The 20,000-nt window shown below is 47.9% G+C and overlaps 3 protein-coding genes across 10 annotated transcripts in view; 1 reads left to right on the forward strand and 2 right to left on the reverse strand.

The window, feature by feature from the left end:
• chek2 (checkpoint kinase 2) overlaps window positions 1–1,350 on the reverse strand; it is a 13,618-nt gene extending 12,268 nt beyond the window's left edge. For all 4 annotated transcript variants that reach the window (XM_055160219.1, XM_055160221.1, XM_020934770.2 and 1 more), the window contains exons 1-4: window positions 1,183–1,350; window positions 431–573; window positions 179–368; window positions 1–86 (exon numbers count right to left, since the gene is read on the reverse strand). The exon at window positions 1–86 is cut by the window's left edge and continues 27 nt beyond it. In XM_055160219.1, the coding sequence (XP_055016194.1) occupies window positions 1–86; window positions 179–368; window positions 431–565 (411 nt within the window). In that variant the 5' untranslated portion in view covers window positions 566–573; window positions 1,183–1,350. The remainder of the gene's footprint in view (window positions 87–178; window positions 369–430; window positions 574–1,182) is intronic.
• A 58-nt stretch (window positions 1,351–1,408) lies between these two features.
• Window positions 1,409–7,593, forward strand: entr1 (endosome associated trafficking regulator 1). Of its 3 annotated transcripts, none has more exons than XM_055160223.1 (10): window positions 1,409–1,575; window positions 3,006–3,127; window positions 3,653–3,691; window positions 5,555–5,670; window positions 5,902–6,034; window positions 6,139–6,212; window positions 6,345–6,456; window positions 6,596–6,658; window positions 6,759–6,898; window positions 7,107–7,593. In XM_055160223.1, the coding sequence occupies exons 1-10, from the start codon at window positions 1,530–1,532 to the stop codon at window positions 7,183–7,185; spliced, it is 924 nt and encodes a 307-aa protein (XP_055016198.1). In that variant the 5' UTR covers window positions 1,409–1,529; the 3' UTR covers window positions 7,186–7,593. The 3 variants fall into 3 exon arrangements, with proteins under 3 accessions (XP_055016198.1, XP_055016200.1, XP_055016199.1); XM_055160225.1 differs by lacking the exon at window positions 7,107–7,593 and adding an exon at window positions 6,965–7,099 and having other exon boundaries at window positions 6,759–6,923; XM_055160224.1 differs by lacking the exon at window positions 3,653–3,691.
• Window positions 7,594–7,644: 51 nt separating this feature from the next.
• snapc4 (small nuclear RNA activating complex, polypeptide 4) overlaps window positions 7,645–20,000 on the reverse strand; it is a 25,946-nt gene continuing 13,590 nt past the window's right edge. For 2 of the 3 annotated variants that reach the window (XM_055160217.1, XM_055160218.1), the window contains exons 16-21: window positions 19,625–19,941; window positions 12,304–12,803; window positions 10,334–11,732; window positions 9,756–9,950; window positions 8,197–9,265; window positions 7,646–8,039 (exon numbers count right to left, since the gene is read on the reverse strand). In XM_055160217.1, the coding sequence (XP_055016192.1) occupies window positions 7,795–8,039; window positions 8,197–9,265; window positions 9,756–9,950; window positions 10,334–11,732; window positions 12,304–12,803; window positions 19,625–19,941 (3,725 nt within the window). In that variant the 3' untranslated portion in view covers window positions 7,646–7,794. Of the gene's footprint in view, window positions 8,040–8,196; window positions 9,266–9,755; window positions 9,951–10,333; window positions 11,733–12,303; window positions 12,804–19,624; window positions 19,942–20,000 lie in introns of all 3 variants that reach the window. The other variant, XM_055160216.1, reaches the window with a different exon arrangement.

Below are 20,000 nucleotides of genomic sequence, written 5' to 3' on the forward strand. Positions count from 1 at the left end.
GTAGATCCGGAATTTGCTGCTCCCGTCGCCCAGAACATAGTCCGAGTTCTGATCCCGACCCACGACGTACGAGTCCTGTATGCAGTCTACAAGAGAGAGAACCGGGTCTGGACCAGGACTGAACCGGGTCTGGACCAGGACTAGACCAGGACTAGACCAGGACTAGACCAGGACTTACCGAGCACTTTGAAGCCGGGCAGCATGGGCATGAGTCTGCCCCAGGGAGGGGGCAGTTCAGGTTCTGGTTCTTCTGGGACCGAAGGGAGGGTCAGGGGCAGAGTGTCCAGAGAACTCAGAGTCCCACTGGAGCCGCTGGACCCGCTGGAGCTGGACTTACTCTGGGTCTGGGACTGGGTCTGGGACTGAACCTGAGGGGACAGGTCAGCACATTAGAACAGTTAGACAGACACCTGAGGGGGAGGAGTCTCACCTGAGAGGGGGGAAGTGTGGACTGGCTCTGGCTCTGGCTTTGGCTCTGGCTCTGGCCCTGGTCTTGGACCTGGCCCTGGTCCTGGTCTTGGTCCTGGTCAGGACCTCGCTCCGCGGGCGAGGCCTTCTCAGACATCTGTGACTCTAAACACAAACGTGATGTCGTTTTTCGTAGGTTTATATAAATTTTATGAGTAAAAACAAAAAAAAACATTTAAACAGAAACATGAGCAGAGCAGCTTCCAAAGTTTCTTTTTATTGACAAAAGAAACAAAACTCTGGATTATTTTCTTGTTTAGAATCTTCCCTTTTTGTGATTTTATGTCTCAAATATTTAAACTGAAATAAACAAATAACTTTAAAACTTGTAGACTGTCGAATCTCGTGACGTAAAGACGCACTTCCGGTCTGATGAATGAATGAAACACAATGAGGAGTTTAAACACGTAAATATGATCAAATATAGAAAATAAATATTATAGAGAATATTATTCTTCACCATCATCAAACTACGAACTGACACTAACAAACCAAACAGAAACCAGTCTCCTATGTTAAAGGCATAAACTTACGCAGTTGTCATCGCATCTAATACATTTACATAAATTATAAACAGTAAGTCGCTTAAAGTTTTTAGAACTCTGCTCCTCACTCTAAAATTCGGCACTAAAGATTTTGTAAAGAACAGCGGCGTTTTGCAGCCGCAGCCTCGTGAATCACAGCACGCTCCTGTTTACGCTCCGTTCCACTCACGCAAACTCCGGCGCTAAACAGCAGCGTTTTCCAGCGGAGTCCGGTGGAATGTCAGACCCGCGCACCGGGGCCGGGGCTGGGGCCGGGGTCCAGTCCGGGGTCCGGGCTCGGTTCTGGTTCCGTGAGCTTCGTGTGCAGCGCTTTGACCGGGCGCGCGGACGGAAGCGCTCCTCTTTGACCAGGACCAATAGGAAACGAGGACGCCTGTCACGTGACAAAGCGACACTTCCGGGTGCAACATGGCGGAGTGACGCGGATCAGGCAGCGCAGCGGGACGGGCCGGTTCGGACTCGGTTCTGAGCAGGTTTTTATTGTTTTTTTATCGTTTTTTTTATCGGAACCGAACCATGTCCAGACCGCGGAGCAAACAGAAAACCCTGATCATCACCGAAGGTCAGTTCCATCGCGTTTAAACAACAAATGTTCCGTATTAAAGTCAAGACCGTCTGCAAAGTTTAGAAAGACCAACAGTCCGAACTAAACCAGGACTAAACCAGGACTAAACCAGGACTAAACCAGAACTAAACCAGAACTAAACCAGAACTAAACCAGGACTAAACCAGGACTAAACCAGGTTTAAACCAGGACTAAACCAGGACTAAACCAGGACTAAACCAGAACTAAACCAGGACTAAACCAGGACTAAACCAGAACTAAACCAGGACTAAACCAGAACTAAACCAGGACTAAACCAGAACTAAACCAAGACTAAACCAGGACTAAACTAGAACTAAACCAGGTCTAAACCAGAACTAAAACACGACTAAACCAGAACTAAACCAGGACTAAACCAGAACTAAACCAAGACTAAACCAGGACTAAACCAGGACTAAACCAGAACTAAACCAAGACTAAACCAGGACTAAACTAGAACTAAACCGGGTCTAAACCAGAACTAAACCAGGACTAAACCAGAACTAAACCAGGACTAAACCAGAACTAAACCAAGACTAAACCAGGACTAAACCAGGACTAAACCAGAACTAAACCAGAACTAAACCGGGTCTAAACTAGAACTAAACTGGGTCTCAACCAGGACTAAACCAGGTCTAAACCGGGACTAAACCAGAACTAAACCAGGACTAAACCAGGACTAAACTAGAACTAAACTGGGTCTAAACCGGGACTAAACCAGGTCTAAACCGGGACTAAACCAGGACTAAACCAGGACTAAACCAGAACTAAACCAGAACTAAACCAGGACTAAACCAGAACTAAACCAGGACTAAACCAGGACTAAACCAGGACTAAACCAGAACTAAACCAAACTAAACCAGGACTAAAACCAGGACTAAACCAGAACTAAACCAGGACTAAACCAGGACTAAACCAGAACTAAACCAGGACTAAAACCAGGACTAAACCAGGAACTAAACCAGACTAAACCAGGACTAAACCAGGGACTAAACCAGAACTAAACCAGAACTAAACCAGGTCTCTAAACCAGGACTAAACCAGGACTAAACCAGGTCTAAACCAGGACTAAAACCAGAACTAAACCAGGACTAAACCAGGACTAAACCAGGACTAAACCAGAACTAAACCAGGACTAAACCAGGTCTAAACCAGGACTAAACCAGAACTAAACCAGGACTAAACCAGGACTAAACCAGGACTAAAACCAGGACTAAACCAGGACTAAACCAGGACTAAACCAGAACTAAACCAGAACTAAACCAGGTCTAAACCAGGACTAAACCAGGACTAAACCAGGACTAAACCAGAACTAAACCAGAACTAAACCAGGACTAAACCAGAACTAAACCAGAACTAAACCAGGACTAAACCAGGACTAAACCAGGTCTAAATGTTGAGTGTTGCAGATGAGGAGGAGGAGGTTCTGAAGGAGGAAGAGCAGAACCCATTTTCTTTCAAACAGTTCCTTCGATCCAAAAACCTGGACTCAGACCAGGACCAGGACCAGGACTCAAATCAGGAGGAGCAGGTGAGAGTGAGACTGACAGGTGAGACTGACGGGTGAGACTGACGGGTGAGACTGACAGGTGAGAATGACAGGTGAGAATGACAGGTGAGAATGACAGGTGAGAATGACAGGTGAGAATGACAGGTGAGACTGACAGGTGAGGCTGACAGGTGAGAATGACAGGTGAGAATGACAGGTGAGACTGACGGGTGAGACTGACGAGAGACTGACAGGTGACAGGTGAGACTGACAGTGACTGACAGGTGAGACTGACAGTGAGGTGACTGACAGGTGAGAATGACAGGTGACAGGTGAGAATGACAGGTGAGGCTGACAGGTGAGACTGACAGGTGAGAATGACAGGTGAGAATGACAGGTGAGAATGACAGGTGAGGCTGACAGGTGAGGCTGACAGGTGAGGCTGACAGGTGAGAATGACAGGTGAGAATGACAGGTGAGAATGACAGGTGAGAATGACAGGTGGTTTTGTTTTATTTTTTGTCCGGTTGAATTAAATTGAACAAAGTTTAATTTTGTTTTCTTCAGACGTTGGACGAGTCGGATCCTCTGGACCAGAGTCTGGAGGTGTGTGTGTGTGTGTGTGTGTGTGTGTGTGTGTGTGTGTGTGTGTGTGTGTCGTGTGTGTGTGTGTGTGTGTGTGTGTGTGTGTGTGTGTGTGTGTGTGTGTCGGGGTGTGTATGTGTGTCGGTGTGTGTGTGTGTGTGTGTGTGTGTGTGTGTGTGTGTGTGTGTGTGTGTGTCGTGTGTGTGTGTGTGTGTGTGTGTCGTGGTGTGTGTGTGTGTGTGTGTGTGTGTGTGTGTGTGTGTGTGTGTTGTGTGTGTGTGTGTGTGTGTGTGTGTGTGTGTGTGTGTGTGTGTGTCGGTGTGTGTGGTGTGTGTGTGTGTGTGTGTGTGTGTGTGTGTCGGGTGTGTGTGTGTGTGTGTGTGTCGTGTGTGTGTGTGTGTGTGTGTGTGTGTGTGTGTGTGTGTGTGTGTGTGTGTGTGTGTGTGTGTAGTGTGTGTGTGTGTGTGTGTGTGTGTGTGTGTGTGTGTGTGTGTGTCGGTGTGTGTGTGTGTGTGTGTGTGTGTGTGTCGGGGTGTGTGTGTGTGTAATAGTGTGTAATAGTCTGTAATAGTGTGTGTGTGCAATAGTGTGTAATAGTCTGTGTGTAATAGTCTGTGTGTAATAGTGTGTAATAGTGTGTGTGTAATAGTGTGTAATAGTGTGTGTGTGTAATAGTGTGTAATAGTGTGTGTGTAATAGTGTGTGTAATAGTGTGTGTGTGTAATAGTGTGTAATAGTCTGTGTGTAATAGTGTGTGTGTAATAGTCTGTGTAATAGTGTGTAATAGTGTGTGTGTAATAGTGTGTAATAGTGTGTGTGTAATAGTGTGTGTGTAATAGAGTGTGTGTGTGTGTAATAGTGTGTGTGTGTAATAGTGTGTAATAGTGTGTAATAGTCTGTGTGTAATAGTCTGTGTGTAATAGTGTGTAATAGTGTGTGTAAGTAGTGTGTGTGTGTAATAGTGTGTGTAATAGTGTGTGTGTGTAATAGTGTGTGTGTAATAGTGTGTAATAGTGTGTGTGTGTGTAATAGTGTGTGTGTAATAGTGTGTGTGTAATAGTGTGTAATAGTGTGTGTGTGTGTGTAATAGTGTGTGTGTAATAGTGTGTGTAATTGTGTGTGTGTGTATCGTGTGTGTAATAGTGTGTAATAGTGTGTAATAGTGTGTGTAATAGTGTGTGTGTGTGTGTGTAATAGTGTGTGTGTGTAATAGTGTGTGTGTGTGTGTAATAGTGTGTGTGTGTGTGTAATAGTGTGTGTGTGTGTGTGTAATAGTGTGTGTGTGTGTAATAGTGTGTGTGTGTAATAGTGTGTGTGTGTGTAATAGTGTGTGTGTGTAATAGTGTGTGTGTGTGTATGTAATAGTGTGTGTGTGTGTAATAGTGTGTGTGTGTAATAGTGTGTGTGTGTGTGTGTGTGTAATAGTGTGTGTGTGTAATAGTGTGTGTGTGTGTAATAGTGTAGTGTGTGTGTGTGTAATAGTGTGTGTGTGTGTAATAGTGTGTGTGTGTGTAATAGTGTGTGTGTAATAGTGTGTGTGTGTGTGTGTGTGTAATAGTGTGTGTGTGTGTAATGTGTGTAATGTGTTGTAATAGTGTGTGTGTGTAATAGTGTGTGTGTGTAATAGTGTGTAATAGTGTGTGTGTGTGTGTAATAGTGTGTGTGTGTGTGTAATAGTGTGTGTGTGTAATAGTGTGTGTGTGTGTAATAGTGTGTGTGTGTGTAATAGTGTGTAATAGTGTGTGTGTGTGTGTAATAGTGTGTGTGTGTAATAGTGTGTAATAGTGTGTGTGTGTAATAGTGTGTGTGTGTAATAGTGTGTAATAGTGTGTGTGTAATAGTGTGTGTGTGTAATAGTGTGTGTGTGTGTGTGTGTGTGTGCAGGGGGCGTGGGGGCGTGTGTGGGCGTCAGGAGGCGGGGTCACGTCGGCGTCAGAGGGCGAAGAAGAAGAAGAAGAAGAAGAGGAGGAGGAGGAGGAGGAGGAGGAGGAGGTCACCAGGTTTGTCTCTTCCTCTTTTCTTCTCTTCTGTTTCGGTCCTTTGAGGCTCTAGTGACTATTTATTGATTATTATCTGCTCTGTGATTGGCTGTGTTGATGCTGCTTTGTGATTGGCTGTGGTGTGATGGTGCTGCTCTGTGATTGGCTGTGTTGATGCTGCTTTGTGATTGGCTGTGGTGTGATGGTGCTGCTCTGTGATTGGCTGTGGTGATGCTGCTCTGTGATTGGCAGATTTGACTCCCACCCTGGTGATGATGATGAAGACTCGAGGCAGAGTTATGAAGGCGACGATGAGACGTCCACCTTAGACCCACACAAGTCCAGGACCAGACCCAGACCCAGACCCGGATCCAGTCTACAGCAGGTCAGACCCAGACCTTGACCCGGACCCGGTCTACAGGCCAGACCCTGGAGTTTGGACCTGGAGTTTGGACTTGGAGTTTGGACCTGGAGTTTTCTGTGTTTCAGGTGAAACAGGAAAATGAAGAACTGAAGAAAATCATCAGAGACCTGAGAGAGCAGTCCAAGAGGGACCAGACCAGGTCTGGACCAGGACTATAACATCAGGACTATAAGAGGACTGGACCGGGACTGGACCGGGACTGGACCAGGACTGGACGAGGACTAGAGCAGGTCTCCCCGGGCCTCTGTGACGTGTCTCTCTCTGATTGGAGGGTGGAGGAGTTGGGGGCGGAGCTGTTGCAGTGGCGTATGCGAGACCAGCAGGAGGCGCAAGACCTGGAGACCATGGTTCAGTCTGTGGAGAACAACTTGAGAGTCATGACAGTGAGTCCCTGTCTGCTCCTGTCTGCTCCTGTCTGCTCCTGTCTGCTCCTGTCTGCTCCTGTCCCTGTCAGTTCTTCTTCTTCTTCCTCTGGTGCTTTTATTCTGAAAGTGTCTTGTGTGTTTGTCTTTTATTTTGTAGAGTCGAGCTCTTAAAGCCGAATCGTCCGTCTCCAAACTCAAGACCGAAGTGAAGCAGCTCCAGGTGAGACCCTCCTCAAACCGGTTATGATCCTCACTTACACTCTAGATCCTGGTCAGGGTCTGGTTCCGGTCCTGATCCTGTCGCTCTGGTCCCGGCGCAGACCCGGTTGGAGCAGGTCCAGGCCGAGGTCTCGGGCCTCAGGGCCTCGGAGTCAGAGCTCGTTTTAACGATGAGACGAAACGCGGCGGCGGCGGCGGAACGACTCCAGGAGACCGCCGCCCACGCCCACCGCTCTGTCAGGTACAGGAGCGCACCTGACACACACCTGACACACACTTGACACACACAGGGAGGGACCACACACACCTGACACACACTTGACACACACAGGGGGAGGGCACCTGACACACACCTGACACACACAGGGGGAGGGCACCTGACACACACCTGACACACACAGGGGGAGGGCACCTGACACACACAGGGCGTGTGACTGTGGTTGTTTCAGGACTCTTCTGTCGGAGGCCGAGTCTCTGAGGTTTGTGTCGGAGCTGCTGCAGTCCATCGACCGGATGTCGTCTGTGTGAGACCAGGACCGAGACCAGGACCGAGACCAGGACCGAGACCAGGACCGAGACCAGGACCGAGACCGGGTCCAGTCCAAAGAGCCTTACTCGTGTTTTTATCTGGTGTCCAGTTCCTCAAGTCCAGTGGGACGTGTCAGTAAATATTTACTACAGTACTTTTACAGTACTTATACCTTTGTACTTTTACAGTACTTATACTTTTATATTTTACTACAGTACTTTTACTTTTGTGTATTTAAATATGAAATATATTTTACTTTGTGATGTCATCATGTGCTCAAAGAACCTCCTGATCATGTACTGAGTACTATTACTGCAGTACTGTACTCTGCAGTACTGTACTCTGTTGTGTGTGTGATCTGAGGCTGTTTCAGATGTTAAATTTTTAAAATAAATGTGTAAAAAACAGTTTTAAACGGATCTGTCAAAGTTTGTGAAATAAAAACTTTTTTTTTCCAAAAAGTAAGAAAATATTTTTATTTGAACAAATAAAATTTTTTATACAAAGGTTTACACAAAGTTAATTTAACTGAACAAAAACTCCATCTGAACCAGGACTAAACCAGGACTAAACCAGGACTAAACCAGAACTGGAGGATGTTACTTCTTTTAACTTTCATGTGGGCCCCTCCCCTCTGCATCCTGCTGCTCTGTGATTGGCTCCTCCGCGTCCCACTGCTCTGTGATTGGCTGCAGTGAGGCCAGGAGGGCGGGCAGAGTGAAGATTGACAGGAAGCGCGCCTTGAGCAGCTGGTGGGCGGAGTCTGAGCCTAAACACTCTCTCACGATTCGCCGGACAGCCTCTGTAAGCTCCGCCTCCTCCGTCTGAGCTGGCTCCTGATTGGACAGCGGCTCTGGGGAGAGAACAGATTCTTCAGACGCACAAATCCTCGACCGTTTAAAACCACGAGAACATGAAGAGACGTGAATGTAAATGAAATCAACTTATCGCTATGGAAACATCACAGTATGACATCATCACCCCCCAAGGCTCCGCCCTAAACTGCTCACCTGACCCACATCCTGCCTTCTGATTGGCCGCTCTTTGGACCGCCTGTTTTCTGCTTCCTGGCTGCTGATTGGTCGGTTTGCTACCGGTTCCTGTGACATCATTGGTGGATCCTCTCGTTCCGTGTGCCGTTTCCCGCCTCTGATTGGCCGACTGATTCACTAGTTTGTGAGTTGTTCCTGGCGTCTGATTGGTCAGTTTGTTATTCGTGTCTGTGCTGTGATTGGCTCCTCCTCCCTCGCCGTCCGCAGCCCCCGCTGCCACCGCCGCCCGTGATTGGCCGCGGGTTTGGCGGTTCTCGGTCTTGGCTCTGGTCCGGGGCAGCGTCTGTGGGAGGAGTTTGGCGGCGTTCTTGCGTAGCTCCGCCCTCTTCTGCAGCAGCGTGTTCAGAGCGCTCAGGTTACACACGAACGGCGGCAGGTACGGCAGCGTCGCGGCTCCGCCCTCCACGGACACGCCCCCCTCGCCGCTCAGCCAACGGGACACCAGCTTCAGGTCATGTGTCCCGGCTCCCAGCCAATCACAGAGCTCGGTCAGGAGGACGCTGGGAGACGAGGCAGCAAGGGAAGGACGCAAGGGAGCAAGGGAAGGATGCAAGGACGCATTAGAAGGAAGCAAGGGAACAAGGGGGCGAGGGAAGGACACATGAGAAGGGTTTAAAGGAGGGTTTGAGGAAAGAGGAGCGAAGGAAGCAAGGAAAGGAGGCAAGAGAACAATGGTAGGAGGTAAGGGTGTAGGAGGTAAGGAGGTGGGAGGTAAGGGTGTAGGAGGTAAGGAGGTAGGAGGTAAGGGTGTAGGAGGTAAGGAGGTAGGAGGTAAGGAGGTAGGAGGTAAGGGTGTAGGAGGTAAAGAGGTAGGAGGTAAGGGTGTAGGAGGTAAGGAGGTAGGAGGTAAGGGTGTAGGAGGTAAAGAGGTAGGAGGTAAGGGTGTAGGAGGTAAGGAGGTAGGAGGTAAGGGTGTAGGAGGTAAGGAGGTAGGAGGTAAGGAGGTCGTCTGGGACTCGTGAGTTTTTTTCCTTCGTTTGGACGTCGGTTTCTTCTCGGGGCAAAGACGTTTTTTCTGTTTCTGAACCTGGAAAAAAAAAAACAGCTGAGAAACGGTGAAACATGACGCCAGGGTCAGAGGTCAGAGCCTAAGATGACCTCACTTGGTCGTCAGGGTCAGAGGTCAGAGGTCAGAGCCTAAAGTCCAAGTCACAGGTGGTGGGAGTTTCAGATCTTTGGGCCGATGTGGAGAACATGTTTATTTGGCTCAATTCCACCAAAACAACTCCATTAAAATGACTCCCTGTCGCCCCTGACGCCCCTGACGCCCCTGTCGCCCCTGTCGCCCCTGACGCCCCTGTCAGGTAAAGGTTGGGGGGGGGGGGCAGTTCCTTTTTGTATCTATAAAAATCAGTAAAAGTCGTGGTTGTGACGAGTGTGGGCTGGTGTAAACTCGTCAGAGCAGCTCCTTGGTCTCGTTTAATCGTATCGGTCAGTCGGAGGTTGAAGCTTTGAGCAGATTCACTAAAAAGGGCAAATATCGGACCGATATATGGGGCCAATATATCGGTCGTTACCTTGTCGCGGCGCAGAGCCAGAGCCTTCACCGTCAGTTTCCTCCTCCTCTTCCCCTCCGGAGACGACTCTTCCTCTTCCACATCATCCCCTGTGTCCTGCGCTCGGCTCTGATTGGACGAGGCGGCAGACGGAGCGCTGTGATTGGGCGGTGAGGTGTAGTCGTGGTCGGACAGAGCGTTGAAGTGACTCGGAGCCTGAGGAAGAGCAGAGGATCATGGGGAAAGAGTCAAGTCAGTGAGAGCCGAGAGCCGAGAGCCGAGAGCCGGAAATAAACTGAACAACTGCCTCACCTCTCTCACCTGTCACACCTGCCTCACCTGTCACACCTGCCTCACCTGTCACACCTGCCTCACCTCTCTCACCTGTCACACCTGCCTCACCTGTCACACCTGCCTCACCTGTCACACCTGCCTCACCTGTCACACCTGCCTCACTCCTCACCTGCCTCACCTCACCTGTCACACCTCACCTGTCACACCTGCCTCACCTCTCTCACCTGTCACACCTGCCTCACCTGTCACACCTGCCTCAACTCTCTCACCTGCCTCACCTCTCTCACCTGTCACACCCGTCTCACCTGTGGGTCTGTGTCTGAGTCGTCGTCCGTCGTCTTGTCGTCGTGCGTCGCCGTCGTCGCCGCCGCAGAGACTCGCCATTGGCTCTGAGTCCGTCGTCCTGGAGACGCAGGATAAACTTTGACCACGTGAACTTTCTGCGAGGAGGCGGAGTCACGGAACAGGCAGACATTTTGTTTCGGAGAGGGGGAGGCGGGGCGGACATTTTGAGTGGCAGCAGACGGGGAGGTCCCGGGCTGAAGGGCGGGCGCCGGCCTGAGGCGCCGCAGCGGGGCAGAGGCGGGTCGGCCGAGGTGGGTCGACACGGGCGCCATGACAGTGAAGACGGTGGGCGGAGCCAAAGAGGAGGCGGGGTTTGGAGGTAAAGGCACAAACACCTGGACGTTCTGAGGAGGAGCGGCGAGGAGGGGGGCAGAGCTCTGCGTGGAGGAGGGAGGCGCTGGGGGGACGTTTGGTGATGAGGGTGGGGCACTGGCAACAACTGGGTGGACGTTTGGTGATGAGGGTGGGGCACTGGCAACAACCGGGTGGACGTTTGGTGATGAGGGTGGGGCACTGGCAACAACCGGGTGGACGTTTGGTGATGAGGGTGGGGCACTGGCAACAACCGGGTGGACGTTTGGTGATGAGGGTGGGGCACTGGCAACAACCGGGTGGACGTTTGGTGATGAGGGTGGGGCATTGGCAACAACTGGGCAGACATTTATTGATGAGGGTGGGGCGCTGGCAACAACTGGGTGGACGTTTGGTGATGAGGGTGGGGCGCTGGCAACGACCGGGCGGATGTTCTGTGATGAGGGTGGGGCGCTGGCAACGACCGGGCGGATGTTCTGTGATGAAGGGGCCAAAGTGAAAAGAGTCTGAGGAGAGTTTGAAGAGTTTGTCGGGAACTGCATCAAGACCTGCACGTTCTGTGGAGCGGCGAGGAGGGGGGCGGAGCTCTGTGTGCCAGGGGGAGGGGCCAGGCGGACAATTTGGGTCTGTGTAACCTGGCGGAGGAGGAGAGGTGGGTACATGTGCGCCCGGGGCAGAGAGGGGGCGTGTCCTGGCGGAAAGGGGGCGTGTCCTGGCAGACTTGGACATGTGTCTTGTTTGATTTGTTTCATCTTCAGCAGGTCGGCCACGGTCCTGTTCCTCATCTGCTCACGGCGGCGCCGTTCTTCGATCGTCTGTTTGCAGCCATCAGCGTCCACTCTGAGCGCGTGCAGAAAGAACCGGAACAGTCTGGAGCTTGACAGGGCCTGGGTCAGTCCCGGTCCGGTTCTGGGCAGGTCCTTGGTCAGTCCCGGTCCGGTTCTGGGCAGGTCCTGGTTTGGTTCTTTGATGATGACGTGACCGACCCACGGGACCACGGCCGCCTGGAGACTGTAACTCAGGGACGTGTCGGTCAGACGCTTCCTGCTGTGGACACAAGAGGGCGACAGAGTCAGAACCAAACACAGAGTCCAGTTCATTTTCTGTGTGTGTTGTTGTTGTTTTTTAAGATCACAGTAACTGAACGTCTAGAATCAAAACACTCACACTGACTCCACTGACTTTCATTCAAAATGTGTTTTTTTACTGGAATAATTTTGCCAACATATTTTTACATTATTTCTTTTTCATTCTTGGTGTTGAAAATCCTTCAGAATTTTTGTTTAAAAATTCAAAAACTCACAAACTATTTTTTCATGAAGAATTTATCCACAATTATCAAGAGAAGAAAGATGAAAATTTAAAGGAAACATCGAGCCACAACAAACTCAACTCATGTTCTGAGACGTGGAACATTTAAACATCACAAATCTGTTTATCTAAACAAATCTCCACATCATCAAATCCAGTTTGAATTGTAACAGGAGAATGAGTCTGAGTGAACAAGTTCCTTCTGTTTTCTTCATGATCTTCACGTTTTGATGGGGCAGATTTATGAAGCTGCTGGAGACACTTCAGACGCTGTGGAAAAGATCTGTTAGAAGAGTCTGGGCCTCACCTGTGGGAGAACTTGCGCGCCTGCTGCTGCAGAAGAACACACAGGTCTTCAGCCCTGATCATCACAGGAGCGTTGTGGTGGATCTCTTGGTTCTTGAGGCCGGTGGAGACCTCGGTGGGACGAGGGATGGTCACCTCAGAACATCCAGACTTCTCCACGATGGTACAGCGCTCCACCCTCTCACTGCTGCCCCCCTCGGGCTCACGGAGGAACACAGCTCTGAATAACACAGACCTGCTCCGGCGGTCCACAGAAACCCACCGGTCCAAGTCCAGCCTGACCCACGTCTGCTCCTCTGCTCCTGTCTGCTCCTCAGGCTCTGCTCCTGTCTCCTCTTCTCCCGTCTGCTCCTCCTCGTCACTGCAGACTCTGGGGAACTTCTGATTCTCCTCTTCGTCACTGATGTCCATGTAGGTCACCTCCTCAGGCTCCTCTTCCTCCTCGGACATGAGCTCATCTTTCAAGTATTCAGATCTCCTCCTCCTCTTCCTCAGCGTCCTCTGAGAACACAAAAACACTTTCACTTCAACAAAAACTCCTCCTGTTTGAGCCTCAAGATCACACACTAAACTCTGAAGATCACACGCTCAGAAGATCACACACTAAACTCTGAAGATCACACACTAAACTCTGAAGATCACACACTAAACTCTGAAGATCACACACTAAAATCTGAAGATCACACACTAAAATCTGAAGATCACACACTAAAATCTGAAGATCACACACTAAACTCTAAAGATCACACACTAAACTCTGAAGATCACACACTAAACTCTGAAGATCACACACTAAAATCTGAAGATCACACACTAAACTCTGAAGATCACACGCTCAGAAGATCACACACTAAACTCTGAAGATCACACGCTCAGAAGATCACACACTAAACTCTGAAGATCACACACTAAACTCTGAAGATCACACACTAAACTCTGAAGATCACACACTAAACTCTGAAGATCACACACTAAACTCTGAAGATCACACGTTAAACTCGGAAGATCACACAATAAAATCTGAAGATCACACACTAAACTCTGAAGATCACACCCTAAACTCTGAAGATCACACGCTAAACTCTGAATATCACACGTTAAACTCGGAAGATCACACGCTAAACTCTAAAGATCACACGCTCAGAAGATCACACACTAAACTCTGAAGATCACACACTCAGAAGATCACATACTAAACTCTGAAGATCACACACTAAAATCTGAAGATCACGCACTAAACTCTGAAGATCACACACTAAACTCTGAAGATCACACACTAAACTCTAAAGATCACACGCTCAGAAGATCACACACTAAACTCTGAAGATCACACACTCAGAAGATCACATACTAAACTCTGAAGATCACACACTAAAATCTGAAGATCACACACTAAAATCTGAAGATCACACACTAAACTCTGAAGATCACACACTAAACTCTAAAGATCACACACTAAACTCTAAAGATCACACACTAAACTCTGAAGATCACACACTAAACTCTAAAGATCACACGCTCAGAAGATCACACACTAAACTCTGAAGATCACACGCTCAGAAGATCACACACTAAACTCTGAAGATCACACACTAAACTCTGAAGATCACACACTAAACTCTAAAGCTCACACGCTCAGAAGATCACACACTAAACTCTGAAGATCACACACTAAACTCTGAAGATCACACGCTCAGAAGATCACACACTAAACTCTGAAGATCACACACTAAGCTCTGAAGATCACACGCTCAGAAGATCACACACTAAACTCTGAAGATCACACACTAAACTCTGAAGATCACACGCTCAGAAGATCACACACTAAACTCTGAAGATCACACACTAAACTCTGAAGATCACACGCTCAGAAGATCACACACTAAACTCTGAAGATCACACACTAAACTCTAAAGATCACACGCTCAGAAGATCACACACTAAACTCTGAAGATCACACGCTCAGAAGATCACACACTAAACTCTGAAGATCACACACTAAACTCTGAAGATCACACACTAAACTCTGAAGATCACACTGAAGATCACACACTAAACTGAAGATCTGAAGATCACACACTAAACTCTGAGATCACACACTAAACCTGAAGATCACACACTAAAATCTGAAGACACACTAAACTCTGAAGATCACACGCTCAGAAGATCACACACTAAACTCTGAAGATCACACACTAAACTCTGAAGATCACACACTAAACTCTGAAGATCACACGTTAAACTCGGAAGATCACACACTAAAATCTGAAGATCACACACTAAACTCTGAAGATCACACGCTAAACTCTGAAGATCACACGCTAAACTCGGAAGATCACACGCTAAACTCGGAAGATCACACACTAAACTCTGAAGATCACACACTAAACTCTGAAGATCACACACTAAACTCTGAAGATCACACGCTCAGAAGATCACACACTAAACTCTGAAGATCACACACTAAACTCTGAAGATCACACACTAAACTCTGAAGATCACACACTAAACTAAAGATCACACGCTCAGAAGATCACACACTAAAAATCTGAAGATCACACACTAAAAATCTGAAGATCACACACTAAACTCTAAAGATCACACGCTCAGAAGATCACACACTAAACTCTGAAGATCACACGCTAAACTCGGAAGATCACACGCTAAACTCGGAAGATCACACACTAAACTCTGAAGATCACACACTAAACTCTGAAGATCACACGCTCAGAAGATCACACACTAAACTCTGAAGATCACACACTAAACTCTGAAGATCACACACTAAACTCTAAAGATCACACGCTCAGAAGATCACACACTAAAATCTGAAGATCACACACTAAAATCTGAAGATCACACACTAAACTCTAAAGATCACACGCTCAGAAGATCACACACTAAACTCTGAAGATCACACGCTAAACTCGGAAGATCACACGCTAAACTCGGAAGATCACACACTAAACTCTGAAGATCACACACTAAACTCTGAAGATCACACACTAAACTCTGAAGATCACACACTAAACTCTGAAGATCACACGCTCAGAAGATCACACACTAAACTCTGAAGATCACACACTAAACTCTAAAGATCACACGCTCAGAAGATCACACACTAAAATCTGAAGATCACACACTAAAATCTGAAGATCACACACTAAACTCTAAAGATCACACGCTCAGAAGATCACACACTAAACTCTGAAGATCACACGCTAAACTCGGAAGATCACACGCTAAACTCGGAAGATCACACACTAAACTCTGAAGATCACACACTAAACTCTGAAGATCACACGCTCAGATCACACACTAAACTCTGAAGATCACACACTAAACTCTGAAGATCACACACTAAACTCTAAAGATCACACGCTCAGAAGATCACACACTAAAATCTGAAGATCACACACTAAAATCTGAAGATCACACACTAAACTCTAAAGATCACACGCTCAGAAGATCACACACTAAACTCTGAAGATCACACGCTAAACTCGGAAGATCACACGCTAAACTCGGAAGATCACACACTAAACTCTGAAGATCACACACTAAACTCTAAAGATCACACGCTCAGAAGATCACACACTAAACTCTGAAGATCACACGCTAAACTCGGAAGATCACACGCTAAACTCGGAAGATCACACACTAAACTCTGAAGATCACACACTAAACTCGGAAGATCACACACTAAACTCTGAAGATCACACGCTAAACTCGGAAGATCACACACTAAACTCTGAAGATCACACGCTAAACTCGGAAGATCACACACTAAACTCTGAAGATCACACGCTAAACTCGGAAGATCACACACTAAACTCTGAAGATCACACACTAAACTCAGAAGATCACACACTAAACTCTGAAGATCACACGCTCAGCAGATCACACACTAAACTCTGAAGATCACACACTAAACTCTGAAGATCACACACTAAACTCTGAAGATCACACACTAAACTCTGAAGATCACACGCTCAGAAGATCACACACTAAACTCTGAAGATCACACGCTCAGAAGATCACACACTAAACTCTGAAGATCACACACTAAACTCTGAAGATCACACGTTAAACTCGGAAGATCACACACTAAAATCTGAAGATCACACACTAAACTCTGAAGATCACACGCTCAGAAGATCACACACTAAACTCTGAAGATCACACACTAAACTCTGAAGATCACACACTAAACTCTGAAGATCACACGTTAAACTCGGAAGATCACACACTAAAATCTGAAGATCACACACTAAACTCTGAAGATCACACGCTAAACTCGGAAGATCACACGCTAAACTCGGAAGATCACACGCTAAACTCGGAAGATCACACACTAAACTCTGAAGATCACACACTAAACTCTGAAGATCACACACTAAACTCTGAAGATCACACGCTCAGAAGATCACACACTAAACTCTGAAGATCACACACTAAACTCTGAAGATCACACACTAAACTCTGAAGATCACACACTAAACTCTAAAGATCACACGCTCAGAAGATCACACACTAAAATCTGAAGATCACACACTAAAATCTGAAGATCACACACTAAACTCTAAAGATCACACGCTCAGAAGATCACACACTAAACTCTGAAGATCACACGCTAAACTCGGAAGATCACACGCTAAACTCGGAAGATCACACACTAAACTCTGAAGATCACACACTAAACTCTGAAGATCACACGCTCAGAAGATCACACACTAAACTCTGAAGATCACACACTAAACTCTGAAGATCACACACTAAACTCTAAAGATCACACGCTCAGAAGATCACACACACTAAAATCTGAAGATCACACACTAAAATCTGAAGATCACACACTAAACTCTAAAGATCACACGCTCAGAAGATCACACACTAAACTCTGAAGATCACACGCTAAACTCGGAAGATCACACGCTAAACTCGGAAGATCACACACTAAACTCTGAAGATCACACACTAAACTCTGAAGATCACACACTAAACTCTGAAGATCACACACTAAACTCTGAAGATCACACGCTCAGAAGATCACACACTAAACTCTGAAGATCACACACTAAACTCTGAAGATCACACACTAAACTCTAAAGATCACACGCTCAGAAGATCACACACTAAAATCTGAAGATCACACACTAAAATCTGAAGATCACACACTAAACTCTAAAGATCACACGCTCAGAAGATCACACACTAAACTCGGAAGATCACACGCTAAACTCGGAAGATCACACGCTAAACTCTGAAGATCACACACTAAACTCTGAAGATCACACACTAAACTCGGAAGATCACACACTAAACTCTGAAGATCACACGCTAAACTCGGAAGATCACACACTAAACTCTGAAGATCACACGCTAAACTCGGAAGATCACACACTAAACTCTGAAGATCACACGCTAAACTCGGAAGATCACACACTAAACTCGGAAGATCACACACTAAACTCTGAAGATCACACACTAAACTCGGAAGATCACACACTAAACTCTGAAGATCACACACTAAACTCTGAAGATCACACACTAAACTCGGAAGATCACACACTAAACTCGGAAGATCACACACTAAACTCGGAAGATCACACACTAAACTCTGAAGATCATACACTAAACTCGGAAGATCACACACTAAACTCTGAAGATCATACACTAAACTCGGAAGATCACACACTAAACTCGGAAGATCACACACTAAACTCGGAAGATCACACACTAAACTCTGAAGATCACACACTAAACTCTGAAGATCATACACTAAACTCGGAAGATCACACACTCAGATGTTCCAGACCAAGTCTCACACAAAGAGTGGTGAGAAGAACCAGAGTTCACTTTAAAAATCTCAAACGTCTCGTCTTATTCTGCACAAAACCCTGTTCAGATACAAACATGTTCTGAAGTGTGATTCTTGTTTTATTTTGTCACTTCAGATTTCAGTTTTAGTCGATTCTTCTGGACGTGTTTCAAACGTGAAACTTCAGATTAGTGATTTCAGTTTTAATAAAATTCAGTCAGAATGTGTCAGAAAAATCAGTCCATCCATCCATCCATTTTCGTCCGCTTATCCGGGGCCGGGTCGCGGGGGCATCAGTCTAAGCAGGGACTCCCAGACTTCCTTCACCCCAGACACGTCCTCCAGCTCCTCCGGGGGGACCCCAAGGCGTTCCCAGGCCAGCCGAGAGACGTAGTCCCTCCAGCGTGTCCTGGGTCTTCCCCGTGGCCTCCTCCCGGTGGGACATGCCCGGAACACCTCCCGAGGGAGGCGTCCAGGAGGCATCTGGAACAGATGCCCGAGCCTCAACTGGCTCCTCTCGACGTGGAGGAGCAGCGGCTCTACTCCGAGCTCCTCCCGTGTGACTGAGCTCCTCACTCTGTCTCTAAGGGAGACGCCCAGCCACCCTGCGGAGGAAACTCATTTCGAGCGCTTGTATCCGCGATCTCGTCCTTTCGGTCACTACCCAGAGCTCATGACCAGAGGTGAGAGGAGGAACGAAGACTGACCGGTAAATCGAGAGCTTCGCCTTTCGACTCAGCTCCTCTTCACCACAACGACCGATACAGCGACCGCATCACTGCTGAAGCTGCACCGATCCACCTGTCAATCTCACGTTCCGTCCTTCCCTCACTCGTGAACAAGACCCCGAGATACTTGAACTCCTCCACTTGAGGCAAAGACTCCCCACCCACCCGGAGAGGGCAAGACACCTTTTTCCGGTCGAGAACCATGGCCTCAGACGTAGAAGAGCTGATCTTCATCCCAGCCGCTTCACACTCGGCTGCAAACCGCCCCAGTGCTGCAGGTCCTGGTTCGATGAAGCCAACAGGACAACATCATCTGCAAACAGCAGAGATGAAATCCTGTGGTCCCCAAACCGGACCCTCCAGCCCCTGACTGCGCCTAGAAATTCTGTCCATAAATACAATGAACAGAACCGGTGACAGGTGCAGCCCTGGCGGAGTCCAACATGCACCGGGAACAGGTCTGACTTACTGCCGGCAACGAACACAGCTCCTGCTCCGGTCATACAGGGACCGGACCCCAGACTCCCAGAGCGCCCCCCACAGGACACCACGAGGGACACGGTCGAACACTTCTCCAGATCCACAAAACACATGTGGACTGGTTGGACAAACTCCCATGAACCTCGAGCACCGATGGAGAGTGTAGATCTGGTCCAGTGTCCACGACCAGGACGAAAACCACACTGCTCCTCCTGGATCCGAGGTTCGACTCAGTATGAGAGTTTTTTTTGGGTTTTTTTCCCAAATGGACCAAACCCTTTCCAAACCTTTACCTGGGAGCTCGGAGGTGAGTCTTCAGTCTGTCTCCTCCCCTTCACTCCTTCCTCCTGCACCGTCTCCTTTCCTAGCTCCTTCTGTGCTTCCTTTTGCTCCCTCTTGGTCGTTTTCTTCTCCGTGTCCTTGACCGTCACCTTCTCTCTCCTCCTCGTCTCCTCTCCTGCCTCCTTGCCTCCTTCCCTTGCCTCCTTGCCTCCTTGCCTCGCGTCCTTGGTAGTGCAGACTTCGGCCTCGCCCAGTAGTTTGTTGTACGCCCTCATGCACTGACAGTCTGTCCTGTTCGGAATCTCAGCCGCGATTTTAGACCAGCGTCCTAAAACACAACAGAGTTTAAGTCCCGGTCCATTCCAGTTTGAGTCCCGGTCCAGTCTG

Source organism: Boleophthalmus pectinirostris, unplaced genomic scaffold (assembly GCF_026225935.1).
Source record: "Boleophthalmus pectinirostris isolate CB_2022bp ecotype Guang Dong unplaced genomic scaffold, ASM2622593v1 HiC_scaffold_3, whole genome shotgun sequence".
NCBI classification, from domain to species: Eukaryota; Metazoa; Chordata; class Actinopteri; order Gobiiformes; family Gobiidae; genus Boleophthalmus; species Boleophthalmus pectinirostris.